Source organism: Frankliniella occidentalis, unplaced genomic scaffold (assembly GCF_000697945.3).
Source record: "Frankliniella occidentalis isolate FOCC.00 unplaced genomic scaffold, Focc_3.1 Scaffold17, whole genome shotgun sequence".
Classification (NCBI taxonomy): domain Eukaryota; kingdom Metazoa; phylum Arthropoda; class Insecta; order Thysanoptera; family Thripidae; genus Frankliniella; species Frankliniella occidentalis.
In genome coordinates, this window is record NW_026267147.1 from 865,019 (window position 1) to 885,452 (window position 20,434).

The 20,434-nt window shown below is 44.4% G+C and overlaps 2 protein-coding genes across 13 annotated transcripts in view; both read right to left on the reverse strand.

The window, feature by feature from the left end:
* LOC113209863 (uncharacterized) overlaps positions 1-4,220 on the reverse strand; it is a gene marked incomplete in the record, with an annotated part of 13,923 nt that extends 9,703 nt beyond the window's left edge. Inside the window, 4 exon segments of the mRNA XM_052264227.1 lie at positions 1-391; positions 2,022-2,296; positions 2,381-2,458; positions 3,996-4,220. Coding sequence (XP_052120187.1) covers positions 28-391; positions 2,022-2,296; positions 2,381-2,458; positions 3,996-4,004 — 726 coding nt within the window.
* A 259-nt stretch (positions 4,221-4,479) lies between these two features.
* The window catches only part of LOC113209866 (uncharacterized), an 85,056-nt gene continuing 69,101 nt past the window's right edge, over positions 4,480-20,434 (reverse strand). For 5 of the 12 annotated variants that reach the window (XR_008010822.1, XR_008010821.1, XR_008010816.1 and 2 more), the window contains 12 exons: positions 19,179-19,912; positions 11,667-12,040; positions 11,477-11,576; positions 11,258-11,383; positions 10,286-10,418; positions 9,751-9,917; positions 9,547-9,671; positions 9,320-9,453; positions 8,967-9,151; positions 8,758-8,889; positions 6,991-7,155; positions 4,480-6,858 (listed from right to left, as the gene is read on the reverse strand). Coding sequence is in view for 3 of the 12 variants with exons in the window: in XM_052264219.1 (XP_052120179.1) it covers positions 6,785-6,858; positions 8,758-8,889; positions 8,967-9,151; positions 9,320-9,453; positions 9,547-9,671; positions 9,751-9,917; positions 10,286-10,418; positions 11,258-11,383; positions 11,477-11,576; positions 11,667-12,040; positions 19,179-19,912 (2,284 nt within the window). In the remaining 9 variants the exon portion in view is untranslated. Of the gene's footprint in view, positions 6,859-6,951; positions 8,217-8,757; positions 8,890-8,966; positions 9,152-9,319; positions 9,454-9,546; positions 9,672-9,750; positions 9,918-10,285; positions 10,419-11,257; positions 11,384-11,476; positions 11,577-11,666; positions 12,041-19,178; positions 19,913-20,434 lie in introns of those variants that run through there. The other 7 variants (XR_008010819.1, XR_008010817.1, XR_008010818.1 and 4 more) reach the window with 7 other exon arrangements.

Below are 20,434 nucleotides of genomic sequence, written 5' to 3' on the forward strand. Positions count from 1 at the left end.
GTTGTGATAGCACTTCTTCAAAACGTCTCAGGCGGGTGGAGGGGCGGGGGCCGGCACCTTGGCCAGCTTGTCCCGCACGTTCGGGAGGCAGTTCTTGTCGGAGGCTTGGAGTGCCTCCAGGATGGCTCTGGACACGGGCTCTCGCAGCGGTAGCGAGCCGCCGCGCACGGCGTCTGACATTTCCTTGGAGAGCAGACTGTTGAGCAGCGAGGCGCCCTCAGTCACGGTGTCTACCTCGCTCAGTTCGATGTCCTTGATGCTGGTGAAATTGAAGGAGCAGGCATCGCGGTCCACTGTGGCCGAACCCTCTGCCTCCAGTCGGTATACGCCGATGGTCGTGTTAAAGTGCCCCGTGGGACCTACGTCGTTTACCTTGCGCACTAAGTCCCCGCTGTAGGGACGAAAAACATAACTGGTCAGATGATTGTTGCTGAAAATTAAACAAACGTGAGCACGTGCACTGAAAAAATCCTACAGTAAATACCCACGGTACGCTCCCGTCTATTTGTCTCAAGGTGCTCGACCGCAAGTTTAGAAATTACGGTCTATACCGTAAGGTGTGTATTCCGTAACTTTGCAAATACGCCGTCAAGTTAAATTCAGCACTTATTATATTCCAGGTGGCTGACTCACGTCGCGCTCTTTCATTGTTATACTATACCGCATGCACGACGAGTGTGGACAGGTCACCAAGACACTTTTCGCGAGACAGATCGTTATCTAATATACCGTTACCAATTTTCTGTACTGAGTTAGGTTTGTTAGTTTTGGTTTGCTTCTAGTACACCGGCGACCGGCCGGTGTACTTCAAGTACGTCAAGTTCAAGAACAAACTGTATTTAAATTTGGCTGGCTGCAGGCTGTTCGCTCGCCGTAGCCCTCAGCGGGCAGCCTCTCGGTCCCCGGACCCGGCTCCGGTAATTCCGGGTAATCCGCTGGCCATGCAGATCCTGCCCGCAATCGACCGCTGAACCCACGGGACCTAGCTCATGCCCGCAATCGACCGGGCGCCCTCGTTTGCAGAGCATTGCAAAAAGGCATTCTGTGACTGACCGAAGCGGCGAGAGACGGTCGGTCAGGGAACCCCTTTTTGCAATGCTCTGCTCATTTGCACCAGTTTTCCCACAAAAGTAGGAAAAAACCCGCCCAACACACAGCTGTGTGGAGTGGGCGGTATCTACGCCTGCCTAGAAGGCAACATCTTCATGCTCGTGCTGAGGTTTTGCTTAGTAGGCAGGCGTAGATACCGACCGCTCCACACAGCTGTGTGTTGGGTCAGTCTTTGCCTACTTTAATAGCAACCCTGATTTGCACCCAGGATGCCGTGTTCTAAATTCGTGTACTTTAGTTGTTGTACTTATATAAATCAATTACAATTTGCACTCATAGCGAGATATTTGTAGTTGAGAGGAGAACTTGGTGACATTCATTGCCTTCTCACCACGCTGTTAAAAGCATACGGTGAATTTAACCGTAACCTACATCGAACCCTGCAGCAATGCAGCTTACGGTCAATTTCCACCGTACACTGTTACGGCGAATATCACCGTAGGCTACGATGAATAATATTACCGTAAGCTACGGTGCTGCAAGGGTTCGCCGTAGCTTACACTGAAAATTAACCGTAGGCCACGGTGCTGCAGGGTCGCTGCAGCTTACGGTGAAATACACCGTAAGGATTTGACAGCGCAAGTTCTAATGGATCACGGCCAAGGTGTACCGGGTGTACCGGCTCTTACATGCCAGTACGTTGGGTTGCCTATGCACTGGGAGCAGGGGCTGCAGGCGCGGGGTGGGTGGCGGAGGAGTGGCAGCTCCCCTCACTCCTCCGCCACCCACCCCGCGCCTGCAGCCCCTGCTCCCAGCCCAGTGCATAGGCAACCCAACGTACTGGCATGTAAGAGCCGGGACACCGGGTACACATACTGATTTTTCAAATCCCAAAATGCATTTGTAACGAACGCAATCCGTCTGTTTAACAACATATTTTTGCAGTGTATTGCGGCACTCGTGACACTCACGTGAGGAAGGGCTTGTCCATCTCGAGAGGCAGGGTAAAGGTCACAGCTTTTCCGGCGGCGATGGGGTCGGCGCCGATGGTGCCGCTGCGGTGCAGGGTGCCCATGCGCGCCAGCTTGATGTTCTTGGCCTCCTTGATGGTGTCGACGCGCACGAAGGCCACGCGCCGCACAGACTCGGAGATGGACGGCGGTAGGTCCAGCTCGTCCAGCCGCGAGGCGCCGCTCGTCACGGCGGCACCCAGCGCCTCCAGCAGGCCATCTCGGGCGGCCTCAGACTGAGAGCAGTACGCCCAGCCCAGGATGTAGTCAATAGTCAAGTGCAGTGATTACAGTACTAACAGATGACTTTGAAATCTTACCTCTGCAGCAGAAAACTCTGCGGCTAGAGCAGATCCTCCGTGTCCAAGCAGGACAACGAGGGTCGCCAAATAAAAAATCTAAATAAGAGAACAAGATATTCTGTTACTGGATGTCATGGTAACTTTAAACCTGCTGTTAGCGTGGTGAGAAGAGAGGAGAAACAGTCAGGGAGTGGGGGTGGGGGGCCTTGGGGAATTGTTTTCTTTCCGACACTTATCGAAGCATCTCCGAGCATGCGGGGAGACTGATCCCAATCCCATTCCCAGTGTATTTCACGGTCTCGACCGTGTCGAGAAGCCAAGTTATCTTGAAGACTCTTGTGTCTCTTTTATTTTTCCACTTTTACTGTGAAAAATATCCCCACAAATTTCACAAATTTGCGAAATATTTTGTATATACTGTTTACGCTAAAAACATATTAGCTGGATGCGTGATAGGTGGTAAAATTAGCTCTAGCAGCTGACTTTTTCACCATCCTAGGTACTGACCAACCACACTCTAATTTCCTTACGGACTCGTTTACGGATAATTTTGTGCAACCGTAATGTGGATCACATTTTATCTGTAATACGGATGAAAACAACCGTAATATGGACAATTTTATCCGTATTATCAAGACAGCTTGGTTCGTAAGTTACGGAGAAAAAATATTCATTTCTCCATAAGTGACAAACCTAGCATTGTTGATAATACGGATGAAATCATCCATATTACGGACCATTTCATCTGTATTACAGGTAAATTTGATCCATATTACGCTTGCACAAAATTATCCGTAAGCGAGTGCGTAAGAAAATTAGAGTGCACTTCGGGTATGAGCTTAGCCGCGAGAACTAGAAAGTTAGCTCGTCCAGCTTATATCAATACCTACCACGAAACTTTTCCCGTTTAACTATTTTTCACAGTGTTTGGCGAGAGCTGTCAGCTTTCACCATCAAAATTCCCTGCAGCTATTTTGCCTTCCCAAAATTTTCAAAAATGTTCGCACATTTTGTTCGGATTCTCGTCAACGGCGACTCAGACAGGTGAAGAAAGTTGCACTACACTGTTAATACCAACAAGTAAGTGTGACATTCACGGGCGGGAGGTTGTCGAGTTAGGCATACTTTGGCGTACACACTGTCTGCGTACAGAGACAATATTTAGCGTAGCTTACCTACAAGGCGATCGCGTACACTGTAAATTCCCAATAAATACTGAGTAAAAAAATAGGCAAAGGTTCAATTTTTTCAGAGCCTGGATTAATGGTTGTCTTTTGTTAAGAGAAGGCGCAGTAAAACTGCACAATGCACTTGCTTTGCGGTGAGGCTCATTCATTACAGAAAACACGTATTGTACTGCGGGACTCTTCGCTCGCTTCGCTCATTGGCTTGGAACCCTACTTTGATAAATTCCTGTTAAGTATCTTTGTGCAAAAAATCAATGCATTTGCGGAACGAAAAATTGTAACGTTGACCTGTTGCACTTAAGCTCATGCACTCACCGTATTTCTGCAATCCGATTTTACTTTTTGAAGAACACTCATGCCATTTCATATAATATTTAACGCCTGAACCATGAGAATGGTGACGAACAATCCCTTTTAAGTGCATGGTTTTAAAACTATGTACTTACCTTTTTCATGGCTGGCGCTCTGCCTTCAGGACTCGCTCTATTGACGACAAGAAGCTAGTCGTTGCACTTGGCCTCAGCCTTGCTGGTTTCTCTGGTATCTTTGCAGAGCTTCCCAGCAAGGTTCGCGCTTCAGCGGTCCGCGTAGTACTGCTGGGGTCAGACTGGGGACGTGACGCGACTCAGTGAGGCTGGCGCGTGAAGCCTCAGCTCACACTTTGACCGGAGGAGTCGCCTTGGGATTGGATCAATGATCCGAAGGAAGGAGGCTGAGCCGGAAAAAGTTATGATTTAAAGGCAAGAATAGAAGGGGAGGGGGAAAAGAAGGGGGGATGGGGCGAAGGCCAGCTGTGTCTACCACGTGTCGTCTCGTCATGGTACGCGCTGAGGCGGTTGTGAGCCACCGCGCCTAGCAGGTAGGCAACTTATCGTGCACACTTCGTTGAGCGGAGGAAGAAGGCAAATAAAAGTATAGAAACAAACCACGTAATGGCACAACCTTTTTTAAAATTTATTTTTAACAGTCGATTGCCAGATATTGAACAACACATTTCCAACAAACGTATACATATATATGTTTATACATAAAAGAGAGTCAACTTTTAAAAGTCAGTATTCATTCATAGCATTTTGGCAACACAAAGATAACACGTCTATGATAAGGGATCACGGGGCAGACTTTCCCAGAAAGTCTATAAACATTTTAATAACAGCCACACCTAAGATATGATACATAAGATAATTGTACACTGTACATAAAATCACGGGCAAAGAGAGGGGTAGAGGTATTGAGCATCAGCCTGCGGACTGCCCAACCCACTCTTAATGAGGATATGCAGATTTATTCAAGCAAAGACCATTCTTAACTTTCACGGCACAATCTAAAACCTAGCTAACGTCCTACTCGTAATAAGTTGTTACACACACATTTTTTACAATAATAATAATAATAAAATAATAACAATAAGTTGTGCCGTAAAACGGAACCACCTTGGTTTTGTTCAAGAATTTTGAAGGATTTTGTATAACCCACGTTATCACACGATTGGTAGGCTTTCACATTTTATTATGCTTTTGTACTTACAGTGTGAAGAGTTAAAAATATTTGGCAGCAGAGACGTAGTAAACGAAGAAATTTAGCGTGAGAAGGAAGTCCGCTAAAGCACAAACATTATGAAAATGGTATTTATTGTCGAACTATTAGTGTTAGGGGCACCGGGCTCTCTTGCTAACAGCGAATTAATGCATAAATGAATAATAATTGAAGAAAGTCCATAGACTATTATTGATGATCTAAACTTTTTTTCCAGTTATGACATTCGTTTCTTTTCCCTTTTCGTCCATTTTTTTTTCCAGAGATGTCCTACCTTTAGACGTTCTAATTTGGTAGGGCGTTAAAAAAAATTAAAGACGCGTCGTTGATTTTTAGGCACGCGTCTACTCCAAAAACTAATCAGTATTGTATGCTAAAATATCAGAAATCATTGTTGATCATTGATTAGTGGCTTTTGGCTGGGGCTCGGACTGCCCTATCTCCACTCCTCGCGCAACTGTGTCGCCTTAAGTTCTACATTTCGTAAGAAAATTTCAGGGTAAGTTTCTGATGAGCCATCATTTCACAGCGGAATGATCGTGCCGCGGTGGACCGCACCCAATTCTGTATACTTTAAAGAAATTCACCTGATTTGTGAGAGGTGAGGTGAGGGGAAAAGGAATTTGTTCGGTTGCTCGTGGACAAAAACAGACCATGGCGTTTCCCATTCGTACGACCTAGACTATCGCCCAAAAATCAACGACTCACAGCCCTTTTTTCGGAAACACCCTACAGTTGTGTGACAGTATACTTCACAACTAGCGAAAGATAAACAAAGCCCAGCTGGTGTTAAATTCTAAGAGAGGGTGAACATGATTTATAAAGTATCAGAACAAACAATTTTCTAGATCAACACACGTAATGAAAGGCACAAATAGATTGGAAAGATAACAAAATTGAGAAAATTATTTTTGAATGTATCGTAGGAAAGTTAGCAAAGAAATAACGGCTTAAGTAGGATACTTGAGAAGAAGAAACTCTCAATCTGCGTTCAAGGAATTTTGAAAACGCAATAATCTGAATTGCAATACACATTAAATATTGCTTGGTGACCGCACAACTCATAAACAAAAACGTTCACACACATGATATGTAGAAGTGGCAAGAAAACATCTTTTTGAAGTCCTGCGTGCCTACCGTAATACAAAGTGATTTGTCCACTTTCTTATGTGTTCGTTTTGAAGTCACGGTTCAAGCACCATTACTACACAACAGCAGTCTCGTAAAGCTTTCTCAAACGATCTAAACTAATTAACTTAATGACAAAACGAACATTAATTCACGCATATCATTTAAATGAGACGATTATGTTTTAAAAATAAGACGTATTTCTGTATGTACTTTAAGTAGCAATAACCCAGATAACAGTTCAGAATACACAAAGATATGATATAAACACACAACATAACAGGTTGAACAAATTAAAGCCTAGTGGTGGAGGTGATATGAAAACAAGTTCAATACAACAAAGAAAAAATAAACTCCAATAAAAATATGGCAAAATTTAACAGGATATGAACACTTTGATATAATAAACCAGTCAGGACTAAAGGGAATCAGTACTGACTGGTGTAGGTCTCGCATAGCGCATTCGTCCATCACGGACAGTAGTATATGATACGCAAATGTATAACAAATATGTACACAGCTTAATGCCTAAGCAGCTACACAGTCTTACACGTCTTAGACGTTTATAAACTCAGTAAAAAGGCACGAAATCGGTTCGAAGAGTAGGAGTATTCCGAAGAAATTCGTGGATCAGCGAGACAGAAACTGGAATGAAGTAGAATATTATGATTTTAGAGACACAAGAGTTTCAGGCCAGTTTTTCACATAAAACATCAATTTCTGCACTTTTAGGCTTACTTTTGGAATGAAAAGAGGCAGGACAACACAAAAACTTACGGACACAACACACATCAACAATCACAGTGAAGTGACTGCAGTGGCACACACGTTACAGGATGCAGCAGAAGCCACCGTGGCAGCCATGTGAGCCGAGAGGGTGGGCACCCGATATGGTAGCCGCCGTGGACAGGATAGGATTGCGAGAAGCCATCCTCGACTTCACTGCGGCCGTAACAAACACGTATCATAAAAAAGTGTCAAACACAGCGAAGCATATGACACATTACTAAGAAAGTAAAACATAAATATAAAAGTCAGGACGTGAGTTTATGTCTGCACCTCTTCCTCCTAAAAGTATTGTTTGTCAAAAGCATGACAAGTTTCCGTTCATTACCCTCAAAAAAGAAAGAAAAAAGATGCAACACCAAAAATTTTTGTCAAAAAGGGATGAAAGGCGGTAAGCTACATAATTTTCTTTAGCGTAAGGGCAAGGGAAGGAATGACAGTATACATACACAAGGCATGAAAATTCATCAGCCGAATGGTTTAAGAACGACTACAGGCCGAGGGTTGTAATCAGATATCGCAGGCATTAAAAAGGAGGGTCGTTCTAACCTTCTCTTAAGATGCAAAGGCTAAGACGGGTTGCTCTTAGTCTTTCACATTATGAGGATGTTTCTGGTCGCAAACATGCAAAAAAGTTACAGGAAAGAAAGGGTTTGGGGAATTATCGCAGGGGTGCGAGCAGGGGACAAGCTGCAACGAGGATGCAAAACACTGATATACCATTACAATTATGAAATCTAGAGTCCCATGCTAGCGAGCAGCGTCGCGAACCGAACGGTCGCCCATGCAGACATCGAGTCAGTCCAGTGAGGTACCGCAGGCCGATATGGGTGGCCATGTTTTATATCCACACAACAGTATTGTTTTTCCCCATTAACTAGCGTTGTTTTTTTTAGCAAGAAAAGTGTACTGGATTCGCTCGTTGCTTCCAATTTGCAAATGAACACAAGAAATTACTTCGTTAGCTTCATTTTTATCAGCCTTGAAAGCAATTAAAGGTGGCTGAACGATACATTCCCTCTTTTGTGAGAGCAAGAGGTGCTAGGATATGGACCATATGTCGTGTTGCGTGCAAGGCAATGGTATCTCACTCGGCGGGTCGAGGCACGCATTCTAACGGACCACATCAGGTACATTACCTTCCGTTCAGTTTCCACTCAGATGAAATAGGTGGTCAAAGAAAGACATAGCGCGCAAGAGAAGAGGCGAATATGGGCCTAAAAAAGAATAAACCAAAACGTCACGGAGCAATTGGATTAGGGGAGAATATTCACGCCATTTCTTGCAGCCTGCTTGCACCTCTGCGATAAAGGGTCAACTTTTTGACGGTAAGCAAAACCTATAAATGATTTCCTGCTAATAAGCTGGGAGCAAACGAACACCGAGTCCATCCCCTCTAGACGAAAGAAAATTTTAAAAAAAGAAGCAAAACGCATGTGCTACGAAAACCACACTAGACAGCCCGCGTGGTTCGTGGGTAAGGACAGGTCAAAAATAAGAGAAACCGTATAGAGGGTTCACACGTCCTAGAAAACGCCCAGAAATATTCTGTCAAGCAGAGATGGGAGTGAGAGGAAACAGTGGAAGTGGGGTGACAGATCACGTGTGAGAGCAGACGTGGGCAGAAAGTTACTGATACCTTAGGAGGCGCGCCGTTTCTAGTTCATTTGAGTCCTTTCCATAATATTTCTCAAAAATATTGCAAGTGTAGACCAGCAATTATGGCACTGCATCTAACCCGGCTAGCCAGCCACTAACCTGTCCCTGAACCGTAGATTGACGTCGAAACGGATCCTGTCCGTTTGCTTGTCAATCTCGATAGTGCTGCTTGCAGGGCTGGCCCGTCCATAAGTGTGTACCACACAGGCTCCTCGTCCAGCACAGACGTGTCTAAAACAAGAATACGACGTTAAATTTCTTTTCACAAGGTAATTTATCTAAATTTTGACGTTGTTTTTAAAAATTACCGCTAAGGTCTAGTAGCACGCCACCCATGGCAGGGTTTGGCTTGGACACATCATAGTTCCAGGTGGTGACCTCAAGGTATCGCGTTGGTAGCTCTTCAGGAGGAACACCCTCGTAAACCATTGTCTGATTCCATTCGGGTTCCTGGGTCCGTGAACATGCTTTGGTTCGGCGCTGGTTCTCCAGACTACAGTGGTGAAACATACCAATTAATTGACATAAAGGTGTTTCCTCAACGAACGACCCCACAGGTGGCACGGGGGAACGTTGGGCGTCAAACGTTCAACGTTCTCTTGCCGCACTATGAGAAGCCTATGTCATATGTTTATAACCAAAGGTTTGGGTATCTGCTTACTTTCTGCCGGGCAGTAAATAGACTTTGACGTAAGGGTCCGGAGGTATCATATTTCCCTGACTGTGAATTTGAGGCAAATTCCGCGCTTTGTGTACAATTAAGTACAAAATATGTGCCTGCTTGTCGTAGCACACCTTCAAGAACAAATAAGTGTCAAATTTTAAAAAATCTCCTTCCAAAACAAGAGAGTACGAAACCGACAAGTATTTTCGCAGTCTACTGCCTACCTGCAGGCTTAGCTCCCCTAGACCCGTAACTGAACTACCTCGGTGCCCGCTGCCACCAGTCGGCTCCGTAGCAGCCGTACCGACGGAAAGGGCGTCGGCGTCGGAGTATTTCCGCCGTCCGTCATCTGCGGAAAGACATCAATTATTTTTCGGTAACTTCAAAACTTAGCAAATAAAATTGACAAACTGGGTAGCGCTGCGCACCGTGCGTGGACGAACTGCCGTGACGGTCTCTGCTGCTGCCGCTGACGCTGGCGTTTCCGTTCATGTCCAGGGAGTGTCGGCTGCTCCCCCGCCGCAAACGATCCCTGTCTCTGTCCTGGTCTACGTCGAGTCGCGGTGCAGAGCCGGAGCGGGAAGAGCAGTGCCGGCTGTGCATTCCAAAAGAGGTTATCATAATCTCACGGGATCTTCACAGTGTTCACAGTTCACATTGCTCATTGCTTCAGTTTGAATATTGATTAAGTCAGACATAAGGCAAGTGATGTGAGTGGTTAAACGACGTATACAGTGTGGCCCACACACCCCTTCGTTTATTCTGCGTATACTGTACCGCATGCAGCCGTGACGTGCGGGTGGGCGTGCCTACCATCGGTCACTACCGAGCCTTATGGCTCCGTGTGAGTATGCAACCCACCCACACGACTGCAAGTGGTACAGTGTAAGCAAAATAAAGGAAGAGGTCGGTGGGCCACCTTGTATGATATTTCCATTTTTCATGGCGGATTCTCTTGCTCACCTTTTTATTACTACTTCGACTTCTTCTACGGTCTGAGTTTGAGCCAGGATGGACTGTACCTCCTCGAACGTCTTTCCGGTCATAGAAACTCCGTTCCACTCTAAGACTTGGTCACCTGGAAGCATGCGCAAATCTAATCTGAGACATCTCGCCAAATTCTGTTGGCAGATTGTTAATACACAGATACTGCCTAATTTGACTGGGGCGTGGACCGAAATAGGCCAACTTATTGTTCCAGTTCGTTAACTACATATTCACTAATTAAATTGTCTATGAAGAGTAGTACAAGTTTTAACTAAACAGTTGTAAGCGAAGAAAAAACGCGTCGATTGAAGCAAAAACGCACTTTTAAGAAACACACAGGAAAATTTACAGATACGACGAACATTTTTCGAGGCGAGGCAACGTGAGTGAAACGTTGAACTTTTGGTGTCTATCGGCCTTTTCCCTAGCACATAAACGTCCACAGATTTCGTACTGCTCGCTGACTTCGATCCTTGCAGAATTGAAAGAATAAAGTAATTATGTGGCTGATTGGAACACAGAACGTACTTAAAATTAGCTTTCAAGATTGATCCATGATAGATATTTTTTGAGTGGGGTGGGGGGTAATGTAACGGTCCTTATTCAGACACCAAATGTTCCGTTTCGTCACCCTAGGGAAATGTTTGATTAAAAGGCAATTTGAAGTACTAGGGCTTATTCTATTACGTGTGAGAACAACTCGTTGAAGAGAAGCAGAGTTTTCATATGTAATTTTGAAAAACTAGAAGATAAGAAAACAGTACTCATGCAGAAAACCGGCAAAACACATCTTTTGAACGTAATGCAAAAATATCCGTTGTGCATATATCAGCTAAATTTTAGACCGTGCTGAGTGCTTTTCGGGCGATCGGGTGTCAAAAGAACGGGTGCGGAAATCAGCAGAAAAGGAAAACTGGGGCATGCAGCTTGCAGATATAAAATAAATACCTTCTCGAATATCTCCAGCGCGGTCAGCCACCCCTCCAGGATAGATTCGCGCTACAAACGCTCCGAGAACTCCTCCCGATCCTGGAATTTCTTTTCCACCAATAACACGCATTCCCAATCCGTTCCCTGAACAACAAAGAAGAAAAGGTAAAAAACGCGCTCACGGTGGCAAAATATCTACTGAAATTGAGTGAAGGTGTAGGTAACGTAGTTACGTACAGTCCCTCTCACCTGCCACAGATCGGTCTTTTGGATCTCGAGTAAGTAAAAAACGGTTTACTGGAAAATTGTACTTTGGGGTTGAAGATTGCAAGGACTCCTACAATAAAATGTTCGAATTAGGAATCACTGATTGTCACAAACACTTAATCTAGGAAAGCTCCATTAAAAGTATAACTGGTGACTTTACCTGGGAGCGCCGCGGCTGTTGGACAGGTCTAGCATGGATCTGAGCCTGGCTGTGATGCCTATGGACCCTGTCACCATGCATCTGAGGCAGCTGTCTTCCCGTGCCTCTTAGGGGCTGTTTCACGTCATCATGTAGATATTCCTGGGGTGCCAAACTCTGGCTGCGTGCACCACCGCGGTGCTCCGGATGAACCCCTTCATGAGACCCCACGTGGGGTCCCGTATGGCGTGCTCGGTGTCCACCTCTCGCCTCTGCATCTATCCACCCAGGACTCAGGCTTGGACTGCGATGTCTCTGATGGAGCGAGTTACGCCCTTGAGACGCGGCTTTCGGCGAATGCGATCGGTCGCGATGCTGGGGCGTTGGGCTGGCACCTGTGCAGCACATTTAAAAAATCAGGCGCAATGTCTCAACATGTCATGGTAAATATGGCAAAGGCATTGTACAATTATGCGGTAGACCGGCTCTGGAGCCCGATATAGTGCAAGTACCGATAAAATGCTACAACTCATAAAATGTCTATTAGCATCTAAGAGCTGTTGTCGTAAAATGTCCTGATTGACTGGTTAAGTGATTTATTTGCTTCTTGTTCGCAAATTTTAAACAGTTTTGATTATGAAAAAATTGATTAAATGCTTGCAATTAAGGTGTAAGTGCATCGACTGCAAAATTGGCTGAGTGCTGTTTCGTAGCTAGTCAGCAATGTGCCATACAAAATGGCCCACCGGCACCGTTCTTTCTTTCGGTTATGCTGTGCCGGATGCAGACGTGTGTGTATCGCCGCTCACCAAGATGCCTAACGGCATCTAACGGCGAGAGTATGCAAACAGTTCGCACGCCTGCATAATACAGTATTTGCAGAAAAACGGTGAGAATGAGCCACCTTGTATGTCACTAACAGCGTGACAGAAGTTATGTGATATAACTTAAATGGCCTCCATAACAGCTGTTAAGATTGACATATTACGCACCCTTACATTAGGGGAACACAAAGCCTTGCTCTGAAAACACAAGTGTGATACAGTCTTATAATTTAATAAGTGCAATACCGTGTGTATCACACTTCAAAGTGTAGAATCACACCTGTATCACAATTAAAATTGTAGTACCACACTGAAAGGTGTAGTAATACACATGCATCACACTGAAAAGTATAGTACCACACTTCACTTTACGGGGGATGCGTCTGGGGTACTGTGTGATACCAAGCGCAGTTTGACCGTGGAGGGGGGGGGGGGGGCGTTCGCCCTCCCCCCCGGTTGACCCAAATCGACCCTTAGGGTAGGTACAAAAACCCTGAAAGTAGGCACCACAGAGCAATCTCTGCTAGTCCAAGTGCCGAACTGTTCTACAGTTATAAGTGTAGAACTAAAGGGTTCTGAAGTTCCAAGTGCGATTTTTATGACCAGGATTAAGAATATTTTATCTGAGGACGCCATCGCTTTCGTCTTCAATTTATGTTTCAAACGAGTACATTGAAAGAATTGCGACGTAAATTGAAACGGATACGTCCTCAAAAGTGAAGTTCTAGAAATTCGTATTCTTCCGCGTACGTGTCTTACATCAACCCTATCCTATATATGCTCGTTTGAAAGAGAATTTTACGACAATGACGATGGTCTCATCATTAAAAATGTATTTAGTCCTGGTCAGAAAATCGCAACTGGAACTGCAACTATCGAACAGTTGGATTAGCAGGGAGATCGCCCCCTCCATCAGACGGACCTTAAAGGTGCCTCCACACTAACGCTTTAGGTGTGTCCGCGTCCGCACTGTCCGCCTATGTCTAGTCACACATCGTCAACTTGTCGACAACTAAAAGTCCGGTGTGGCGGACATCTGTCCGGGCGGACAGAGGCGGACACAGCGGACGCGGACATACTGAATGCGTTCAGTGTGGGGGAACAGAACCACGCCTGAGTGATGAATGTATGGTACTACAGTTTTAACTGTGACAATCATGGAATTGCACTTATAACTGTTGGAATCTTGAGTTTTCAGAGTGCGAAACAACACAAAAACGGGATGTAAAGTTTTCATTTGAAAAAAAAAAAAAAATTGCTATCAATTAGTACACGTAATCTACAATTCAAAGTTCACGCCATTCCAATACATAGATAACATGTCTGACAAATTGCAGACTGATAAGGAATGCGACCACCGCGTCCGCACACGCTTTTAGAGTGTCAAGTAATTTTCTGAGTGTGAAGCGGATCCTACATTCCCTCCAGAATGTAATTTTTTTGTATTGGTCGTGAGTATTGAAATGTAGCAAACTTTTAGTTGTGGAGTAGTTACAAATCACTAAGCTCGTTTAGAAGTGAAATGTTGAAAGCTCATTCAGGCCTTATCAGTTTAAGGATCTTAACGTATTAACTAGTGCACCTTCCACTTTAATTGGTAGGATTGCCATGGCTTGTACGTTTTAATGATTTTATGTAAGGAAACAACAAAAACAACCTCGAGAGATTTGGTATCGCTAATCGTTTGACAGAATCGTGGTTCTTGATAGCCATTGAAAGTTGGATCCCTCGAAATCATGATATCTGCTTTCTATCGGACCAAAGCGACGATGAACATTGCCGCCGAATGTTTCGGATGAAACCCCTCTACAAGTATTCTGAAAGTCATTCTAAACTGAAAATCATCGCCATGGCCATAGTCCCAAAAATAATACAAAATGTATGTGTTAATATGTTAAGATCCTCAAGCCCATAAAGCCCAAGGATTGTAACCAGCAACATAAAGCATTAATCCATGGCTCTTTGGTCTACATTTCCATTGTTCTATATTCAACTGAGCGACAGTGCTATTTTTCTTTCCGAAAAGCACGTACCAAGGCTTGGTACATAGTTATTTATAGGTACTAACAGTATACAAGCAAAGCACTGTTAACTATTACAAACGTAACCGTGCTAATTATTAACATACAGAGGTGGTTATTACAAGTGCACAATTCTATTCGCTGTAGTAGGCATTATCCCCAACGAACTGATTCGAAATGATCCCAGAATACAGCGTAACTGTAAAAAAATATATGCAAAAAAATGCTTTAGTTTAAATTATGTAACCATACTGCTAGAAGAATCATTTCGCACCGAGCCGTTAGGGACAATGTTAAAATTTTCTAGATGATACTGAAACACTATCACCTACTTTGCTATTACGTGCATCAACATTTTAACAGTTTTAAATACTCTTTTGGCAAAGTGTAAGATATGTCCCACGTAAACAAAAAATAGTCTCCTTCCATTCGAGTAAGCATTTACAAACACAGATGGCGTTTAGAGTTTTAGTAACACAGAGAAGTAGGAACTCCACGTTTAAAGATGGTAGGGTCTATTTTTAAGAATGATTCCTGAGTTGCGAATACAATCGATGTAATCGGATACCGGTCTAAGTCCAGGAGACCCTGTGCCGCTCAAATTGCTTTCCCCCCGAATAAATATATCTTACACCAGCCTAAGTCTAATTTAGATGTCCTATCATGCCGGGAACCAACGGAAGTTCTACACTGATCAATCAATTGCTCACCTGGTGAACAATTTGAAGTGTCCAATTGCAAAATGAATAATAGTTGTATACTTAAAAGTGCACATCAAAGGAAATGAACACTTGCAAGAGGGCAACAGCTGAGTTGAACACTTGCAGGTGGACAACAGCCGAGTTAAACGCTTGTAACCATTTAACTTGCAGTTGCATACTTTTAAGAGTTTACCTGTTGAACAAGTGATTTATCAGTGGACTGATCTAGAGTCGCTCATTTCTGATTTCGCACTACATTAGTCAAAACATTGAAATTATGATACAATCACGGAGGCATGTAATCCTCCAGATATGCGAGATAGATGAAACGAATTTACCACTCATCTCCCACTTTATAATTACAAGTAACATTGGACTGTAACATGGCATGTTCAGTCCTTCATACAAAACAAAAAACGGACAATGAACAACGTTAACTATTGGTGTTAAAAAGCTAGGGGTTATGCGCTGATGTGAAAGTGAAAATCGAGAAATAAGCTGCAGAACCCCCAAAGCATGACATATTTACTTTAAATAGGAGCTGCATTCATCCAACGCCTGTCACTGTGCTTCTGGACACATTTCTACGTCATGCAGCTCAGTTCCGTAGGCTACGTGAGTTCCGTGCTCGACGTCCTCATTATTGAAAGCAATCGTGAGCTTGTCTGCGCAAGAGCAAAGAGTGAATGCAACATGCAATCAGTGGTTACTTGGGCTACTTCGTTAAAATTGTACTTACTCGATCTGTTAGTATTTACGATATGCCCATCTTTTTTTTGAAGTTGAAGCAGCCTTCGTCAAAGAAATCTAGATCGGTCGTCGTCCACCGATGATTCCCGGCGTGATAATTAGTTTTTGCCGAGCTAACTCGACTTAGTGGAGTGTTTATTGGCAATCTTTTATTAAAGCATTGAAAATTACTTGTCCACGGCTACGTAAAATTAGGGAGTCATGATCTGTTTCCCGTCAGGAACAGGGATAGAGTGCTCATTAGTGTTGTCACTGTACAGAATAGTGGCAGTTAGTTGTTTGGAATATTTAAGTCAAAACTGTAATATTGACTAAGCTATTATTTACCGAAGAAGCCTGTGTGATGCTGTTCTAGCGACTTTTTAATACTTTGGGCACGGAAAGAAGTTGGAAGACTAAATTGTTACGGAAACATACCTGCAGGAAGTTTCTTCCATTAATGCAGCCTGAATTTCAGATACATGAAAGTCTATGTGGGAGAAGATTTAAACGTTTCCTACGTGTCTGTGCAGTGTTTTATGCCATCTGAATCGACCGCTCTTGGAAGGAATTTAACTGTTTTGAAACATGTCGTGTGCGTTATCCATACATCTTTACACATATGCACATTGCACAAAAAACATCCATCGCAAAAATTTAAGTAAAGCACGACAGAAATACATTTACAAAACAAGAGACAGGTCTGATTCACAAAGAAAAGGGGCATTTTACATTGAATTGGTGGGTATAAATATTGGAGTTAGTTAATACAGCGTCAGCCTCTTCTTGTACCCAGGTGCCTTGTGGTTTTCAGGAATGACCCGGCAATATCAAACAGGATAGTGAATTTAATACTTTTAAATAATTCATCAATTTTTTAAGAACAATAAATAAGAAACATGCATTCGATGGAACAAGAACAATGGGCATACTCAGTCATACCGAATCAAAAGTGTCATGTGTAATGTCAATTATGGCAGTATTTACGAATACTAATTCCGCTGAACTGTTTTGAGCATAGGCTAATCGACATTATTTGGCCGCCAGGGTAAGCAAGTACCTTACATTCAAATGCAACTCGAATTTTGGTGCTTCTGTTTGTTAAGCTAAAGAGCTGTGGAAATGGATCTGTTCAATGCTGGCCCTTGAAAGAGTATAACCTTGTTCTACAATAAACCCTTTTATTGTGACAAAGTTTCGTAACAGTTACAATAGAGTGTGGTCCAATATAAGACAACAGCGGAAATTCACTGCCTATCAGGCGAAGAGCTTTGCCAGCTTATTATTCACGAATTTGATATTTCCTCTTTAAAAATCTTTCGCTTTCATTAAAAATTTTTAATTACAAAACGTGTATTGTATTTGCATTTGTACATAATACATTAAAGCCAAGGTCCGTGGCATTTCAACGGAAGCCATAACAGTCAGGTAACGTATCGGCGTTTAAATATGTATGCCGTTTACCACATTGGAACACCATAAATGGAGGCCGCGATAAATAGAAAACATGAAAAAGCAATGGCCTGTAGAGTAGCCCTGCACATTGTCATCTGACAGACAAAACACACAAAAAGTAAAACACCTTAGTCGGAGAACCTTCATTTAGTGGGCTACATGGGCAAATTAACAGGAGTTAACAATGATCGGGGAGCACTCTCCGATACACAGTTGACTTTGCTACATGAGTGGTCAAACACTGATTTTCGAGGCAAAAACATCAGAGTGATGCTATCACAACAGCCTCAACAGGCTCAATAGCGGAAGGGCGTAGTCCCTTCCAGATCTACGACTGTTTTCAGTATTGATAAGGTTATGAAGTACCATAGCGTTTACTTTAAATACCGAATGATAAGACTTAAGGCAATGTACAAAGCCTGGCCCGGATATGATGCCGCGCCTAGGCCAGCGCTAAGCTTTTATTTGTCTCATAGGTTGCAGTTAAGCTGATATGAATCAAGTAGTGCATTTCCTCTTTTTTCCTCTCCACGATATATTGTGCCTCTGCCTCTAGCCATGAGATTGAAAACTTGACAATCACGTGATCTTAAACCGACCTGATGGGGAGTAGAGACAGCTGTGATGATGACGTTATACCGATGGCAAGATGGAACTGTAGTTAGTGGCGGTTACACTTTACATGACCTAAATAGAAGCTGTCCCTTATTGCAACCTTGAAATATTATTTTCACACTCTTACAGTCATTATTTTCCCCATGGCTTCGAGTTAGAAAATAAACAAGGTACCAACATGAATTGCCCTCCCCCCCAACCCCCTCCCAACTTAATCGAAAAGAAAAAATAACAATCTAATAAACAAAAACGCTAGGCATTTCGTTAATCACAGCAATCTTAACTATTTTATGTATCTAATTCCTTGAATATCAGCTGAGTCCCACGTACAAAACACACATTTAAACACACAGCAGCCAATAATGTGACAGTATTCAGAAAGCGATAGTAAATGTACAACACTGAGAAAGAAGGATATGGTGGCTTATAGTGCAGAGAGGGTCGCTATCACAGACGTCAGGCCATTCTCGCCATTCTCCCGAAATTGTGCTTTTTCGACAACTTTCTACTACCGTTTTCATTTTGATTCAGAAAACATATATTTTAGTTTTGAGTGTCTATCTACATATTAAAAGAGTTGCGACGTAAATAAGTGGTACTCTTGAAGTGCGAAAACGTAACCGGAAAATGCCAGCCGTACTCTGTGATGGCCATCGTCTCTGATTAGGATTGGGTTTAGGACAAGTAGCACTGCTGGCTTGTGGGGTATTGACACTTAACAGCCCTGTCAAGCCAGAAGTGCTAGAACAGGTGGTGATGCAGGACAAAAGCAGAACACTGCGAATGGCGCATGCAGAAATGGGACGACGGTCACAGATGACTCCTGCCGAATCACTCAGATCGAGATAGAAAAATTAGTGAGAATGAAAAAGGAAGCTTTTTCTTATATGTGGAGATTTGAGATAGAGAAAAAATAAAAAATAGAGATAAAGAGAAGGATTCTTTTAAGTGATAGACTCATAGAAAGTTTTCTTTTGCGGATGAAGCATCACGCGCGTCTTAGTGAATAACAACAATTCAATGATTTCATTGGTGAGGTATAACAATTCTGTTTCAACAGGTAAAACTTAACAATTTCCTCTCGTCACAATACAAACGATAAATATCGTTCCGCGCCACTTGCCGTAACCAAAACGAAACGAAATAAAAGAAACTTTTACTTGGCGTACAGTCTGGAACCGTACTTGCCTTTTTGCGGCAGGGCCAAGACCGACTCGGTTATAGGTGAGCTGCCCAGGTCCTCGAGCAGCTTTCTGGATCGGGTGGGCATATCCGGGAGGAGGGGCATAGCGTGGGGGGTGAAGTCGGTCAGCGGCGAGAAGTCCGACAGCCGCTCGTAGAGACCGGCCGTGTAATCCTCGGTCCGAAACGTCGAGGCGATCCTCTCAATAGAGCGGTCTTCCTCGGTCACGCCGTGGCCGCCCTGGTGGGCGCCGGGGACGTGCACGTGGCGGCGCGGCGAGCGCGACCGGTGGTGGCTGTAGTCCATGGGGTCCGTGAGCAGTAGCTCGTCAATGGACTTGAGCACACTCGAGCTCGTGTAGTCGGACGGCCCGACGCCACCGCCCGAGGGGTGTCGCACCCCGGCGGCGACCTGGGCAGCGTGACGGCTGAGCGCGAGCTCGTTGGAGGCGTACACAGCCGTGGACGCACCCGGGGCCGCGTCGTAGCCCAGCTCGGCGCTCTCTCGGATCTTGGCGAGGCGCACAAGCTCCTCGTGCAGCCTGTCGTTCACCTCTATCTCCCGGCGCCGGCGCGCTATCTCCGCCTTGATCTTCGCCTTCTTCTCCTCGCGGAACACTGCGTCGTCGTCCTCATCGCTACCGTACGGCGACGGGTGCCACGAGCGCGGCTTGCGGTGCGGTTTGCGGCCCAAGGAGCCACGGCCCGCCAGCACTTCCGATGACCGGCGCATCCCCGACCTGCGGCAGGCAGAGGAAACGACAGCGTTCAGGGGCAGAACGTGACCAGACCAGGGCGGTGGAAGCACAACCCACGGGACGGTCGGACCTCATCCTTAGCATGCATTTCAAATGCCGCGCCAGGGACTAGACTTCAACCCCCACAAATTCGCAATTTTGCATGGAGTCACCCTTGAAACGCTTTGCAAAACAAATGTTCAAGAAACGAGTGAAGTAGCTTTCTGGTAATTTCATTAATACAATTTCTTCTGAAAAATGGAAGGCACATGTTTCACAAAGTATGCGGCGTGCCAGGGCTACGACACAGCAGTGTTGCGTGTGTGCCTACCCTAGGGGCCATGGCGCCTAGCGGGTGAAGCGAGTAGGCAAACCCGCAAACTGCTGTGTTGTAGCTCTAACACGCGGTACTTCTAATCTCATTTTATCCTGTTGCAATTTAATTTACAAGCGTCAACATGAAAAGGTAGCCACTGAGGGTTGAACATATACTACAAGTATGTTCTTAGTACACAGATAAATCAG